General features: G+C 43.2%; 1 protein-coding gene across 4 annotated transcripts in view; it reads left to right on the top strand.

Annotated features, from left to right (window-relative positions):
* The window catches only part of MED13L (mediator complex subunit 13L), a 302742-nt gene extending 287674 nt beyond the window's left edge, over positions 1 to 15068 (top strand). For all 4 annotated transcript variants that reach the window (XM_078435759.2, XM_078435758.2, XM_078435761.2 and 1 more), the window contains 8 exons: positions 1559 to 1782; positions 1980 to 2122; positions 5041 to 5199; positions 6987 to 7163; positions 8384 to 8541; positions 11178 to 11339; positions 13421 to 13533; positions 14594 to 15068. In XM_078435759.2, coding sequence (XP_078291885.1) covers positions 1559 to 1782; positions 1980 to 2122; positions 5041 to 5199; positions 6987 to 7163; positions 8384 to 8541; positions 11178 to 11339; positions 13421 to 13533; positions 14594 to 14726 — 1269 coding nt within the window. In that variant the 3' untranslated portion in view covers positions 14727 to 15068. The remainder of the gene's footprint in view (positions 1 to 1558; positions 1783 to 1979; positions 2123 to 5040; positions 5200 to 6986; positions 7164 to 8383; positions 8542 to 11177; positions 11340 to 13420; positions 13534 to 14593) is intronic.
* Positions 15069 to 15755: the final 687 nt, after the last annotated feature.

Below are 15755 nucleotides of genomic sequence, written 5' to 3'. Positions count from 1 at the left end.
CCCTAAAATGAAGGAATTGGATTAGATTCTGTCTCAGGTCTTTATTTTAGCTTTAAAATTCTGTAATTCCATTATTAACTATTTTTTATGATATATCTATATCTGTATCTATTTTAGATATATAGTTTAGGGGTCAGCAACTATGACTGTAGCTGCAGTCAAGCCTGTAGCCTGTATTTGTATGACCTGGATAAGAATGATTATTACATTAAAAAAAGAAGAAGAATGATTATTACATTAAAAAATGTTTATTTATTTCTTTTGAAAGAGAGAGAGGTCATGAGAAAGGGGCAGAGAGAGGGAGAGAGAGAACCCCAAGCAGGCTTGATGCAGGGCTCAATCTCCCGAACCATGAGACCATGACCGAGCCGAAATCAAGAGTCGGACACTTAACTGACTGAGCCATCCAGGAGCCCCAGAATGATTATTACATTTTTAAAAAGAGAAGAATACTCATAAGAAGAGAGACCCATAAAGCCTAAAATATTTACTATCTCTCCTTTATAGAAGTTTGCTGACTGCTACTCTAGTTTATTGTTGAAATGTGTATAATAACTATAAATAATGGTGACAACTAAATTTTGTCACAGTTTAACTGTCTGCATTGTTTGTCTTACTGGTAACAGCTAATGTTTTGATTTCTTAAATCACTCATACACACACACACACACACACACACACACACACACTCACACACAAGTATAATTTACACACTAAAAAGTACCTGAGCATAAGTATACTGCTTGATGAATTTTCACTAAATACAGCTTGTGACAAGCACAAGAAACAAAACATAAGAAGCCTGTTCCCTTCTAGTCATTCTACCAGTAATCAGTATTCTCACTTAAAGCAGTCATGTAAATTGAGGCACATAATTTATATATTTTTTGTGTCTGACTTCTTTTACTCAGTGCCAAGATTAATCTATGCTGTTGCTTGTAGTGGTAGTTTTTTCGTTTCCTTACTGTTTGATATTCTGATTGTGTAACTATAACACAGTCTATCTTCCATTTTACTGTTGATGGGTATTTAGGTTATTTTTTATTTGGAGCTATTATGATTAATCCCTTTCCTTTGGTAAACATATATATCCATTTGATTGGGTCACAGAGTATGTGTGTTTGACTTTAGCAGATATTGTCAAACACTTTTCCAAAGTGATTCATCACCATCAGTGTATGAAAGTTCTAGTTGCCCCACACTCTCACCGATACTCCGTGTTTTCTTTTTTATTTGACTTTCTGGTGGGTATATAGTGGTATCTCATTGTGGTTTTAATTTTTGCTGTCTTGATGACTAATGAAGTTGGGCTAATTTACTTACTAAAAAAGTAATTTGTTTTAATAAAGAAGCATTGGTCTGATTGGGGTTTCCTAGCTGATGTCACTTACACAATCTTTGTTTTCTGTTTTACCGTTATTATTTACGTATATAATACTGCTGGGGGGGCAGTCTATCGTCATTACTCCCTATTGGTTTCAAGTGCTGTTCTGGGTTTTGTTGGAAATGTTGAGTTGAGTTGGCGTTATGTTGACACTGACTTTTATTTTGATTTCAGCGACCCAGTCCAATCCAGCTTTACTCCCCTCCTTTTATACTGGCCCCAATTAAAGATAAGCAGACGGAGCTGGGAGAGACTTTTGGGGAGGCGAGCCAGAAGTACAACGTGCTCTTTGTGGGCTACTGTCTGTCTCATGACCAGCGCTGGCTTTTGGCTTCCTGCACTGACCTCCATGGGGAATTATTAGAAACTTGTATTGTAAATATTGCTTTACCAAACAGGTGAGGAGCCTGCGTGTTTATGCTACATATAAATCGATACTGTGCCTTTCCTCAGATAGGAGTCTTTGTGATTTTCCTGTCTAAATGCACTAGGCGCTGTGTGATGGGTGGGTTCTTTGGAATTTTCTGAGTTTTGTCTTACTGAGCGATAACTTCGACTCATTTGGTGACCCCTTCCCCACTTCTTTCTTTTGTAGGTCACGGAGGAGTAAAGTATCTGCACGTAAAATTGGACTACAGAAGTTATGGGAGTGGTGCATAGGTATTGTCCAAATGACATCCCTACCCTGGAGAGTTGTGATCGGCAGACTTGGGCGGCTTGGCCATGGAGAGCTTAAAGGTGAGAGACTCCTAAAGCAGTCAGTACAGGAAACAACGGAAAAGGGTTGAACTAATGTCCCTAACTGAGCTGAGGGAGAAAATGGGAGAGTTGGTAGTAAGAATAAAGCAGATTGATATTCCCTGATTCTTTTAAATGGACAGGATAAACCAGCAGTTTTTAAACTTTTCATTATCAACAAAACCATTTGCCAAAGAAATCTTAAATTTTGGACTCCAGTGTATAAGACAAAAAAGAATGTATTAATATAAAAGTGATAGTGAATTGAATTTCTAACATTTATTTTTGTACTGGGTCAGTGAGATCAAGTCAGTTTTAACATGAAAATTTAAAGAGAGATGGATGAGAGGAGAATCGATTTAGGTTTCTTTTATTATTTTTCATGATTGATGGTGATATAGTTTGTGTGTTTTTGTTTTGGTTGCACAAGAGCAAGACAATCCTGATTTACAAGGACAAGTAGGTGCAAGTTGGAATAGTCTTTATTCACGTTGCCACTGTCTGATATTTTTCAGCCTGGAAGCTTAAGAGAGCAGACTTTTTTTAAGTTGCATGCCTAAATATACCTGCCAACTGCTAATATTTCCTGTCATAAATGTAACAGTCAGTCACAGAGCACTAAAAGTAACTAACGACACAACTGATCGGTGGCAGCAGCCTTGTCTGGCTTTGAGCCCAGCTCATTTGCTGTGCTGGTGTAGCTACTTTGCATGAGCAGTATGCATAGGCCTACGTTATTTTTTTAAAGCCTTAGTAATTAATGACGCATTTATAAGAAGTTCAGTACATACATAGAGATGGGGGAAGTTTCCTTCTAAGGTCTACACAAAAGCAAAGCACAGACTAGCTTGGTGGTTTTGTGCATGCAGGTGTATTAGAGCCGAGTCAGCAGACTTTCTAAGGAAAGGGCCAAGTAATAAATATTTTCAACTTTGCAGGCCAGCTTTTCACCGTTGCAGCTTCTCAGCTCTGCCATTGTAAAGTCAGAGCAGCCATAGAGAGATAATACCTAAGTGAACGGGTTTGGCTGTGTTCCAATAAAACTTTATTTAGCAAAAAAAAAAAAGGCGGTAGGCAGGATTTGATCTGCAGACCATAGTTTGCGGACCCTTGCATTAGAATGCGTATATTGTTTCTTTGCATGAAATTTGTATCAGGTATTTGTGGAGTCCCTGAAATAAAACCCCTCACGCGATTCAGCTTGGATTAAAGCAAGTGCTCTAGTCAGTGAACTATCAGGATTTAATAGCGGTTTCTACGTGTATTAAATTACAGAAGTATTAGGTATTTATTGTTGGGAATCTATTGTGTGCAAAATTTTTTCTACTAATTATACTGTAGGCCAATAGAAAATATTACCCTTTTCATTTTTTAAAGAATAGCATACTTATAGCGAATCTTCTATCAGTAGCCTGGAGGTCTGATGCATTGGGGGATTCATTTCATTTCTGTCAGAAGTCCTATCCTCTCTCCTGGTTGGCCTTGTAGTCAATCTTATCTCTTAAAGGGTTTGAGCTACTCTTAACCCTTGGGAAAAGTTAGAATATAATAGAAAAGGAGAAGAGGGGATAAAAACGTAGCCGTGTCTAGTCACTTGGTGACTGTCTTGGACAGTTACGAAGGCCATTGCCTTCCCTTGTATAATTTTTTAGAAGGGGCACTCTTCTTATCTTTTACGGGAAAGGGATAGAAGTGTGACTGATCCCATCAAAAGGTTGAGAGAAGATGTACTTTTGAGGGATAAAGACACCAAGAAGAGCCTAGTGTACAGGAAATCAGTTTACCAATCTGTATTTCATCCCTTTGGGGATGTAAGGCCCGCACCACATTGCATTTCTATGGGGCAGTATCATATGAGAGCCTGTAGATTTCAGTTAGCTTTGTGAATTTCTGTTTTTTATCACCAGTGTTTGTGATAAAATTCAGGTAATGCTTTTCCTTTCTTACTTGGTTTTAAATACAGAACTCACGCCTGTTTGATTTTTCTGTAATTTTTAAAAATACATTCTTCATGACTTGGCCACTTTTATTTTAGCCACTTCAGTTGGAGGTTTTTTAGGAGTAAGAAACAAGAAAAAGTTGTTCCTTTCACCTCTTCACGGGGAGATCAGCTTATTTGAAAAAACTATGTGAAAGCAGAGAACCTGTGGTGGAGTAGTCTTTCGTTGGTGGACACGATATGGGTGGCAGTGTGCTGCCACAGGAACATGATGTGTGTTGGGGGTCAAAAGAGAGGTCTAAGTCCTTTTCCATTCCTGGAGTAACATAACCCTCTACAGTTCTCTGAGTACACATAGTACCTTTGGGTGAAGGCAGTAAACAAATACTAGAAAGAAAACTTAGGCCAGCGTTTTAATCTGAACAATTAGTGTCACATCATTTGGAGCGCTTCACTCACACCCATTGTTTGTTTATCAGCTCTTTGGGGCCTTCTACAAGGGTTCCCCTTGTTTCTGCTCAGCTTGCCTTTCCCGGAAACAGTCAACAGACAGCAGTAAACAGAAATGAGAGGTTTGCCCCCCGTTGTGCATTCTTCTAATGAAAAGGGCTGATAGGGGCAGTGAAAGAACCAGACATGGAGTAAGAGGAGGAGGAGAAAGGATGGAACAGACTGGCCTCATCCTCAAAGAACATTTGAAGCACCTAAATCTGTTTGGGTCTGTGCTGGACTCTCCCAGGTCATTTCAGACATGATTTCAGCGTACAGAATAGGAGGCCTTTTGTGTCTTTGTTAATGACGTGTAAGGGAGGCCAAGTAACATTTTCTTTGTAACGAGGAGGGGAACCTGTGTAAAGCCTTATTCCCTTTGGGGCCCAGTCCTGGAAATTCAATTACCAGGCAAATCCGGTAAAACGCTCAAACCTCCTATCACGATGAATTTCTAAAGACTGCGTGTGACTGTGATATTTGGTTTCAGATTGGAGTATCCTCCTTGGCGAATGTTCACTACAGACAATCAGCAAACGGCTCAAGGACGTGTGCCGGATGTGTGGGATCTCTGCCGCTGACTCTCCCTCTATCCTTAGTGCCTGCCTGGTTGCCATGGAGCCCCAGGGGTCCTTTGTAGTGATGCCAGGTAAATCTCCTCTTACCGTTTTCATTAATTAGGTTATCACATCAGTTCAGTCCCTTCCATCTTCAAGTCTACAGACAAGTGTAGAATAGATCTTTATCATCTTTGTGAGAGAAGATTGTATTTCGGGTTCAAAAATTTGGTCTCTTCCAAGGGGAGTGGTCTGTGATTTTGTTATCTCTGTTGACCGTAGTTTGGAAGACAGCGTAAGTCCCGGATATGACTGAGAGCTCTTAGAGTCGCGGCCAGTTACTGTTGCCCGACCCTAATTTGTTGTTAGTGTATGAGGATCACCCTCCAAAAACCACGAAAGTGAACACCACCCTGATACGTGTTGGAGTGTGTGTTTGAAGACACATATTTGGCGGAATCTGTAAGCAGCCTCCAGAGGATATTTGGAGTGTTTCTGATGTGGTTGCGGAGGAATGGTGAGGCAAATAGAGCTGAAAGAGTTGGCACAGTATCGGCCCGTGGTAAGCTCTCAGTAAATGCGACTCCCAGGGTGTGGATAGCCAGAAGATTGTGGCCACAGAAGTTTTAAAAAATCAGCCAACTAAGCAATTTGATAATTTTTTAGCTAAGCAGTTTTATACCTTTTTTTAGTCTGTTCTCATCCTCCAGTTCTCTCTGATCAGATGGGAGATTCCATCCCCATAAAAACCAGTAGCGTTATGTGAGATGATGTTATTTGTCATCAGTCCAGTGAGAGGCACATGTCCTGTGTTGGCCTCATTAGGCCCCAGGTTACTTGTTGCCTGCACCACTTGGGCAGATTTCACGACGTCTTTGTTCTGTGTCCTCACGATGAAATGGGGATAATAGTTCTACCTCAGGGTAGCTACGATGACTGAGTGAGATGACGTCCGTGAATAAGGAGTTCGGCACAGAATCTGGCACGTAGTAAGCATTCAATAAATGTTAGTTATAATAGTTATTCGCTGAATGGTACCGTGTCTACAGAATTGTGTTGTTTAGGAGAACTTTATAAATTGTGAGCAACCCCAGGAAAAGAGAAAGTAGATCTATTTTAGAACTACTTCTTAAATAAGTAGTTAAAACATAGTTGGTGGTGGGGCGCCTGGGTGGCTCAGTCAGTTGAGTGTCTATCTCTTGATTTCAGCTCAGGTCGTGATCCCAGGGTGGTGGGATCGAGCCCCGTGTTGGGCTCGGTGTTGAGCGTGGAACCTGCTTGGGATTCTCTCTCTCTCTCTCATTCTCTCTCTCTCTCTCTCATTCTCTCTCTCTCTCTCTCATTCTCTCTCTCTCTCTCATTCTCTCTCTCTCTCTCTCATTCTCTCTCTCTCTCTCTCATTCTCTCTCTCTCTCTCTCCGTCTCTCTCCCTCTCCTTCTCCCTCTCCCTCTCCCTCTCCCTCTCCCTCTTTCCCTCTCCCTCTCCCTCTCCCTCTCCCTCTCCCTCTCCCTCTCCCTCTCCCTCTCTGCCTCTCTCCCTCCCTCCCTCTGCCCCATTCACACACACACTCTCTCTCCCCTTCTAAAATACAAAAGTAGAAATTTAAGAAAAAAAATTTTTGGTGGGCTCAGTCTGATTTTATTTTAACCTTCCCCATGTTCAGTGAGGCTTGGATTATTACAGCCCTGTGCTTAGAGTCTATTTCTGGGAAGCTGTTTTCACAGTGAGGTCGAACTTCGGATGTGTATCCATCCTGGCAGTTGTGTCAGACTCCTGTCTCTCCAGTTCAGGCTCTCCTGTAACTTCGTTTCTGGAGTTACTTACCGATGCACAGAAGGAATTGGTACACTTCGCTCTCTTTCTCTGTCTTTTTGCAAGACGCTGTCACAATGGGCTCCGTATTTGGCCGAAGCACCGCGCTGAACATGCAGTCGTCGCAGCTGAACACCCCTCAAGATGCCTCCTGCACACACATCCTGGTGTTCCCCACCTCGTCAACCATCCAGGTGGCCCCAGCAAACTACCCCAACGAAGACGGGTTCAGCCCCAACAACGGTGAGTGTGGAAGGCGCGAAAGGAAAGAGCTCCGGGTCTCCCACAGGAGCAGAGCTAAAGGGTGTGCTGGGCGCCCTGCTGCCCGTGTTGCAGTAAGCAACGTAGAGAACGTGGAGAGGGTATCCGGGGTTGGGGCAGTCTGTCTGGCCTGGAAGATTTGTGTGCACTGTTGCCGGGCCCAAATAAATACCTCCCTCTCTCGCATAATTAGTGTTCCGTTTATCACGAACGGCAAAAAAATACCCGGTTGTAGTGTCCTGCACACAGGAGCCACTCTTGCAGTAAATAGTTGGTGACCGGATTGGAGAAGGATGAAGACCACTAGGCGTGAAGTAGCTCCTGTCTCTAGGGGTCGGCGGGGGGGGAGTCCATTATTCGATCATTTGATTTAAGTATTCTTCATCAGTGTTTTTGGTTTGGATATCTATTAAGGCATTTGTTAAGCAGCGGCTGTTTACAAACTGTAAAATGCTCAGTATCATGTAGCCATTTGCACTGGGTTTTGAAGAATTTTTAACACCTACCAACATTTACTCTTGTTAAATGGGGAGGGTAAAAGGATGCCAAGTTCTGTATACAGTCTGATCATAATGGAGTAACGATATGCGAATAAGAATCGTAGCAAAAATGTTCACGGTAATTGCATTTTGGGTGATAGTTTTCCCTTTTTATACTTCTCTTTCCAAATTTTCCGTTCTCCGTGTACCTTACTTTTATAATGTGGGAGAGGATTTCTTAGTGAAAACATCATGCTTTGATCTGCTTTTGGAATAGGTCTCCAATTTCAGGGCAAGTTCACACCTATTAACATGCATTAATTCAGCCTCTGGTATTTTTGATGCTAATTGGATGCATGGACAGAGTCTGCTGTTTTCTTGGATGGTGTCAATTTTAACTTTGTTTAATAATTAAATTGCTTCTTTAGCTGTTTTGCCATTTTTTTTTATGTGCCCTTGGAGGCTCTACAGAGCGTGGAGTTTTGTTTTATGTTCTTTATTTCTCCAGTCTGTTAATACTTCACATTAGAAGATCATTGAACAGAACATAAAATGAAAAAAACAGTTTTCAGTACCTCCCATCCAGTAGACACACATTAAATCTTCCCACGTTGTTAACAGCATGCACTTGTAATGGTGATGGGCCAACAAAACAGTATGTTGTCGAAGTTGCGGATATAGATTATTTTTGAAATCTTTGTGCTTTTTCTCCCTCCTTTCTAGATGACATGTTTGTTGACCTTCCATTCCCAGATGATATGGATAATGACATTGGCATCTTAATGACTGGCAACCTCCATTCCTCTCCCAACTCCTCCCCAGTTCCTTCCCCAGGCTCTCCTTCTGGAATTGGTGTGGGCTCTCACTTCCAGCATAGTCGGGTAAGAATGATCTGAAGTAGGGCCTTCAGGGGCAGTAATCCTCCAGAAGTGTGATTGCCTGCCTCTTTGCTTTGTGCGCCTTTCTTCCTGATGGTCTTGGTCCCTGGTGTGAGCGAAATCAGTGTGGAAAAGTGACTCTGTAGTTGTTCTGTTTTGAATGATGGCAGGAATTTGAAAGAAATGCGTTCTTATTCCCGAAAATGTTCCTGATGAATATGTTTTATCAGCAGGAAGGCATTTTGCAATGACTGTTTTCTTAGCAAAAATTAGTTTTGGTCGATTGGTTGCTGCTTCCCAGTTATTTCTTATTTTTTGCCAAAATAGTGGCTTTTCAGAGGCTAGTTCAATGGCCCTGCTTTTTTAACACGTAAAGTGACTGTGTTAATTGAAGAACACATTGTTGATGGTTGATTATTCTGAAATGAGCCTTACTGTTCTTGTTTCACATCCTGGTGCCTTTGTTTATACGGTTCCAGTCTTTTCTGTAGCTAGGTGCCAAAATGGCAAGGGCCCACAGGTTGATTTTGGAGAAGTGTCCAGGTTAATGCCCTAGGATTAAGACAAAACACCAGAGTTTACAACCAGTTTCACCTTTAAATATCCCAGGGATATTGGAGGTGGATTAACAGAGGATTGAAGAGTTAAAGGTTCTGCTATAGCTTGTGTTAACTTTGTTTAAAAGCTAGATGATTCATGGGGCGCCTGGGTGGCTCAGTCAGTTAAGCGTCCCACTTCAGCTCAGGTCATGATCTCACTGCTCATGGGTTTGAGACCCATGTCGGGCTCTGTGCTGACAGCTCAGAGCCTGGAGCCTGCTTCCGATTGTGTGTCTCCTTCTCTCTCTGCGCCTCTCCCACTCACACTCTGTTTCTTCCTCTCAAAACTAAATAAACATTAAAAAAAAAAAGGTAGATGGTTCATGCCTTATTACTCTTTTGTACCTTCTGTTTAAAATATGAGATTGAGGGTTTAAGGCATAGAAAAATGGCTATGTCCAATATCTTAAAGTGGGCAGGAATAACCAACTCTGCTCACACTCATTTAGACACAGAGTTGTAGTTAGAGGACTTAGGTTTCTGTCTGTGGAACTTTATTGCCAGCCTGGAGTTCACTGAAGGACAATCAGGAGAAAAGATTTAAAACGTTAGTCAAAGAGCAGATAAAACCAGGGAAGAGCAACTCAGTAAACTATCCTCATGGAGCTACCTATCTCCCATTTTTCCTTTCTAGAAGGAAGGGATTTTAAATGTGTTTATTTCCTCCATAGTCATTTGCCAGTTAATGACAGTTTATTGGTTCTTTGGAGATTGGTGTGATAGGAACCAGGTCCACAGATTTTACATTAAGTAGTTGTAATTTAGGATTAATGTGAATTCTAGAGGCAAATAGCAACTAAGAGTGCATGCCTTAGAGTTTGGTAAATGGAGCTCAGAGTTCCAGCTGTATGGCTTCTAGCTTTGTGGCATTGAACAAACTCGCTTGACCTGTCTTAGCCTTAGTTACCTTATCTGTGAAATGGAAATAACAGCAACTCCCTTTCTGTCGTGGTGGTTGTAATTTGGTTTATCCATTAACAAAGAACTGGTAATTGAGGTGTAAGGTTAGTTTTGTAAGAAACAGAGGTTTGCTGTATTTTCTGCCTCTGTTGGAGCCTCAAGCCCTAAGTCTGTAATGGAGTGTCAGAGTTTAAACCGCACTGTTTTCTGAAGCTAGTCAGGCGGCCTTTTCTCAGTCCTCAGCACCTGCAGCCCGCTGACCCCCCGAGAGGCTTTCAGGATTTCCTCTTTCTGAACCATTAAACATTCTTTGATATCCAATTAAGACATTACAACAGGGAAAAGAATTTGTTCAAGGCTGGGGTAAGTTTTTATTTTTTAACCAAAAATACAACTTGATGTAATAGTTGGGGATGATTTTTTTCCCCTGAAAACAGAAGGCCTTTGAAAACAAACGATTACTTATTATTGCTTGCATAATAATAATTGCATAATTGCTTTCAACCCTTGAAGCCAGCTAAAAGAATCAAAGATGAGGAAAATGCCAGTTGCAGAAATGCACAGTCAGGCTCTTGCAGGAGTCTTGTATTTAAGGAGATTGCGGAGAGTGAAAACATGGCCTCTTCACAGGCAGGTCCCCCCCTGCCGGGAGGTCAGAGACACTGGCGCCACCCAAAGAGCCGTGAAGTGTCCTGTTTTCCCAGTGTCCGTGTTGTTGACAGTAGACGGTCAGGTGCTCTTGTGTATTTTAGTTGGTTGCTGGTGAAGGAGCACCTGGGCTTGGGGGCTCCCTCAGCTGCCGGAGTCCATTCTTCCCGCGTGTAGTTGGATGCCGGATGCCACGGAACGCACCCAACATTTAACAGAAAAGAAACCAGAGTAAATCAACCTGTATTTGCTTGACTGATGTAGTTAGTTTTGCTGGTACCTTCCGCCTGGGCCGTAGTTTTCATCCGATGTCTGTCCGTGCAGCAGGGACCGTGCCTCTCCTTGTTGACCTTTCTCGGTCACCTGGCGTTTTTGTGTGAAAAGCTGTCAGAAGGGGGACTATGATGTGCAGAATGACTTGATAAAGTTGATTTTCAGAACTTTATTTGAAGTGTCACACGCTGATCATGCTCTCGGGACTTTGTTTTTCAGAGTCAGGGTGAGCGTCTTCTTTCTAGAGAGGCACCCGAGGAGCTGAAGCAGCAGCCCCTGGCCCTTGGGTATTTCGTGTCAACTGCCAAAGCGGAGAACCTCCCCCAGTGGTTTTGGTCATCATGTCCTCAGGCTCAGAACCAGTGCCCCCTCTTCCTAAAGGTTGGTTTGGTGTCATATTTGAATTTTCGGGGGAGGAGTGACTTCTGCTGAAATTGTCTCAGTCACCACAGTCTCACCGTGTCCCCTGTTTTCTTTCACATCTACTTATACTCTGAGGACATTTTCATTACAGTTGCAGGGGGGGAGCAGGATTTAGGAGAGAAACCTGAAACCACATCACAAGGGAAGCAATCACGTTAACCCAAGGAGGAGACTTTGTGGGGCCCTCAGGGCACATGTCGGGTGGATACGTGGTCGTATGTAACAGTCTTTCTCCCAGGTCCACAATGCATTGCCACCGGTGAAGTTAAGCTTGGGTGGATGTGATCATTGTGGGCTGAACTCTCCCCCTTTGCCCCCCCTCCCCCACAAGCTTCAGCTTTCTTCATTAGAGTAGGGCAAGAGGCAGCTAAATTTACATTTATTTACACATGCTCCTTCCTGTATGTGTCTTAGAACCTTTTAATGCAAATTAAGGGTTAAAATAAAAGATCTCCTCCTTCCAGTTTGGATGAAAGAACCTGGAATGAAATCCATGTCTCAACCACAGATTGGCAAAAGGCCTAAAGTTTGACAACATGCTCCATTGGCAGAACTGTGGAGAGATGGCCCTGGTGCCAGTAGGACAGCCAAGTGATACCGCCCCACACATTTCCCTTTTGATGCAGCGAGGCCACCTCTGGAAATCTATTCAGAAGAAACTGACAAAACCAAAAAATGATAAATGTAAAAGATTAGAAACACCGGAACTGGCCGAATGAACCAGTGTATCCATTCAGTGGAGTGTTAGTTATCCATAACAAAGGGAGGATGATTATAATATAATCATTCTGTGGAGTGTAGGTTACCTTGTAGTAATTGATAAAGTGTGTGCAGACACACACACACACACACACACACACACACACACACACCCACACACCCACACCTACTTGTATTTTCTAAAAGGAATAACGGAAGGTTAAACCAAAAACAATTGAAGCAGTTTCTTTCAACTAATGGCTGTAACATATTATTATGAAATCAAGGAAGTTCTACCACATAAGTCGGTGTCGTCTTTATTTTGAATTAGACTTGTCACTGTGAACCTAGATTTATTTTCTCCTCTTAGGAAAGATACACATATTTTTTAGCTTGGTCTACTGAGAAAGCTTACGAGCAGCGACAGGATCAGTAAACAGTGCTCTTGCTGCACTTGTGGTTCTGAAATACCATTTATCATTCAAGAGAACCGGAGTTCCTTTGAAGAATGGACTGACGTGTGGGTCTGAAGTAAGAAGGATTCAAGATGAACCTAGGATATATGGTCACACCTAAAAGCAGGGAAGTTACTTAAGATCATTAGAGTTACTTCAAAGGGCCCGCCAACTGGAGGGTTCCCATTGCCCAAGGATGGGACAATTTGAACATAAAAAAGAACAATGGTAGCAGTAGATTGAAACAAATCCAAGGGTTCGTGCTGAAAACCAGAACATTTTAGTCACCCTTTGAAGCTACTGGAACAACAGTTCATTAATCTGAAACCTAAAAAATGAAGAAGCATTTATATTAGCTGTCCTCAACACACTGCCTGTCTCAGTTACTTCATAACGTGTGCTAAAGCCATGATAGCGGGTGGGGCGTGCCGGGAACGTGCTGACGGCAGCGATGAGCCGAGCTGCACGTGGGGCGGCGCACGTTCACGCCTCTTGAGGTGAGGCATAGGGAGCTCGTAGCGCCAGCCACGAAGTGTGCTTGCACCCCGCGCCCTCCCCGCCCCCCAGAAGGATCTGAGCCGAATTGAGCCTCTAGATCTATCCACTTATGGGAAGTCAGGATGGAAGGACGTGTCACACAACCACCACAAGGGCAGAGTCGGCCGTATCCAGGCCGTGGAGATGGTGGGGCCTTTTACGGATGAAGACCTGAAGAGGCACATTATCGAATCATTTGTGACGCACTGGTATTTGCAAAGCTAGCTTTTTTTTCCACCTCCAGGGTGTGGAGTTCTTTGGGATCACATCAGGGTTACCGAGAGCTTAAAACTGAGGCTCCTGGGAGCCGAGAGGCCGGGAAGGTAACCGTGTTTGTTCTCTTGCCAGGCTTCGCTGCACCACCACATTTCTGTAGCACAGACGGATGAACTTCTCCCTGCCAGGAATTCTCAGCGGGTTCCCCATCCTCTTGACTCCAAAACCACATCTGACGTTTTAAGGTAGATTGTTTTAAGGCATAATAGCAGTTACAGCTTGCTACAGTCTTCCTTTAGTTTTGTTTTTCCAAGGTGTTTACTTAAAGTGTGGAAAAGGCGCTGCCTTTTGTGCAGCGGAGTACCGTCTGAGCAGCCAGGGAGAGCTGCGTGCAAAACCCCGCATACGAGTGCAGGTCAGGGAGACTGGTATTCTTGGTTCCGTTTGACGCGTGTGTGCACGTACAGTGGCCCGTGCTTCCTGTGTAAAGGAGACGTTTTATGGTGATGAAAATAGATCAGAATTAGGGGTGGGTGGTTAGAAGACAGAGCCTGGGACATAAAGCACGTGGCTTTGAAAGCATTTTTTACTCCCCCTGACATAGATTATATAAATAACACTAGAGCATGAATTCCACAGTTGGGAAATGTCTCCCAGAAGCGTATGCTAATTCTCTCGCACTTTAACAGACCATGAGCATTCTCCATGTACCTTGAGGAAGTCTGCAGGCGTCTTCTAGTGTTCGCTAATAACTCTTAAATGATTTAGAAGTTACAGTTAAGCGAGGATCCAGTCAACATGATGTTTCAGGCTTTCAGGGTCTGTAGTGCAGCACTGTCCAGTAGAACCGTGATGTGAGCTGCATATCTAATTCAGTTGTTTTTAGTAGCAACATCAAAATAATAAAATAAATGGCTGAGGTTAATTTCAAAAATAAACTTATCGGCTTTATCAAAGATACATCAAAGTAATATCAAGTATACGAAAAGCAGTATCATTTCAGTAGTTGACCCACATGAAAATATTCATGAACCATCTCGCCTGCTTTTTTAAAAGACCAGTTCCTTGAAATCCAGCACCTCTTTTTGACATACAGCGTATCCGAATCCACTTGTGGCCGTGGCTGCCATACTGGACAGTGTGGGTCTAGATGAGGTGGGTACAGGGGGGAAAGAACCACGAGGAAACCCGGGGGCAAGCGAAAGACTGACGTACATGGAGCCTCGTCCTGCTGACTCGTGGAACGTTAAAACGTAAAAGCGCTGCTGTGGCCCGTGGCCCTGACCTGTGTGCTCTCTCCGGCAGGTTCGTTTTGGAGCAGTACAACGCTCTGTCCTGGCTCACGTGCAATCCGGCCACCCAGGACCGCACCTCCTGCCTTCCCGTCCACTTTGTGGTGCTCACTCAGTTGTACAACGCCATCATGAACATACTTTAATTGGAGAAGCACTTGTTCTCCCTGGCTCGGTTCCTCCTCCCTGCAGCCTGAGTCCAAGGAACCTGCTACACTCTGCACGTGCCCCACACGCTCTTCTTGAGAGACCGCTCTCCACAGTCCTGCACTGTGACTACTCCTCGGCAGGCACATGTCATTTCTGCAGTGTTCATTACCAGAGTGATGCATTGACACTTCTCTCACGGACCTGGAAACTTCCATAAGCGGTGACTTCTAGCCAGTGTTCTGGTGTGTGCAGCCCCAAACCACGGGTCCACGGGAAGTTTTTGGTGGTGGTGGTGGTTTTTAAGAGGGCAACAGAAGAGACAGTATCCTTTTGCACAAGAGTCTGTGTTTCCAGTCTCCGTTTAAGAACAAGGGCAGTTTAGCCCTTTTGGATGAAATCCTCTAGTTACTGGTGTATGGCCTGTGGGTTACCTGAACTCCATCATCTGGAACTTTTTAAAAATAAGAACCAGCTCAAGTATATGATTTCATAATGGGGTTTCTGTCTCCCTAGTGGTCCCATCTAGGTTGGCATGAATGCTTTGGTCGACTTCATACCTGTGTGTAGATACAAAAGGTCTGGAGACATCTTCATTTTGTTTATTTATTTTAAGTTGTTTTGTCATATGTTTTTTTGTGACTTTTACTTTTTTTAAGTCATGAGGACCAGGTACAGTAGCTGAAACCCAACTCAGACCCACCATAGGATTCTTTGACTACATACCTCTGTCCTAGAAGCCGGAAAAGGAGTGAAAACAGATTGGGGAGACATGCCTGAAAAGTAATATATTCAAAACCACCCAGCAGTAGGCTTTATTAAGAACAAACTGGGTAAAACATTCTGCCATGTTTCTTATTAAAAGCGGCCAGCGTTTCACGAAGGATAACATTTTTGTACAGAAGGCAGTCAAGCTCCACCCAGAGCCGTGGAGCCAAGTACCTTCATTAGTTTTATACAGTCACAACGGAAATATATTTTCTAGCGAATTCTTATTGAAAGCCAGGTCTCTCCTCTCATTAGATCAA

Source organism: Panthera onca, chromosome D3, assembly GCF_046562875.1.
Source record: "Panthera onca isolate mPanOnc1 chromosome D3, mPanOnc1 haplotype 2, whole genome shotgun sequence".
NCBI classification, from domain to species: Eukaryota; Metazoa; Chordata; class Mammalia; order Carnivora; family Felidae; genus Panthera; species Panthera onca.
Note: the sequence above shows the minus strand (reverse complement) of the source record. Positions and strands in the feature narration are given on the sequence as shown.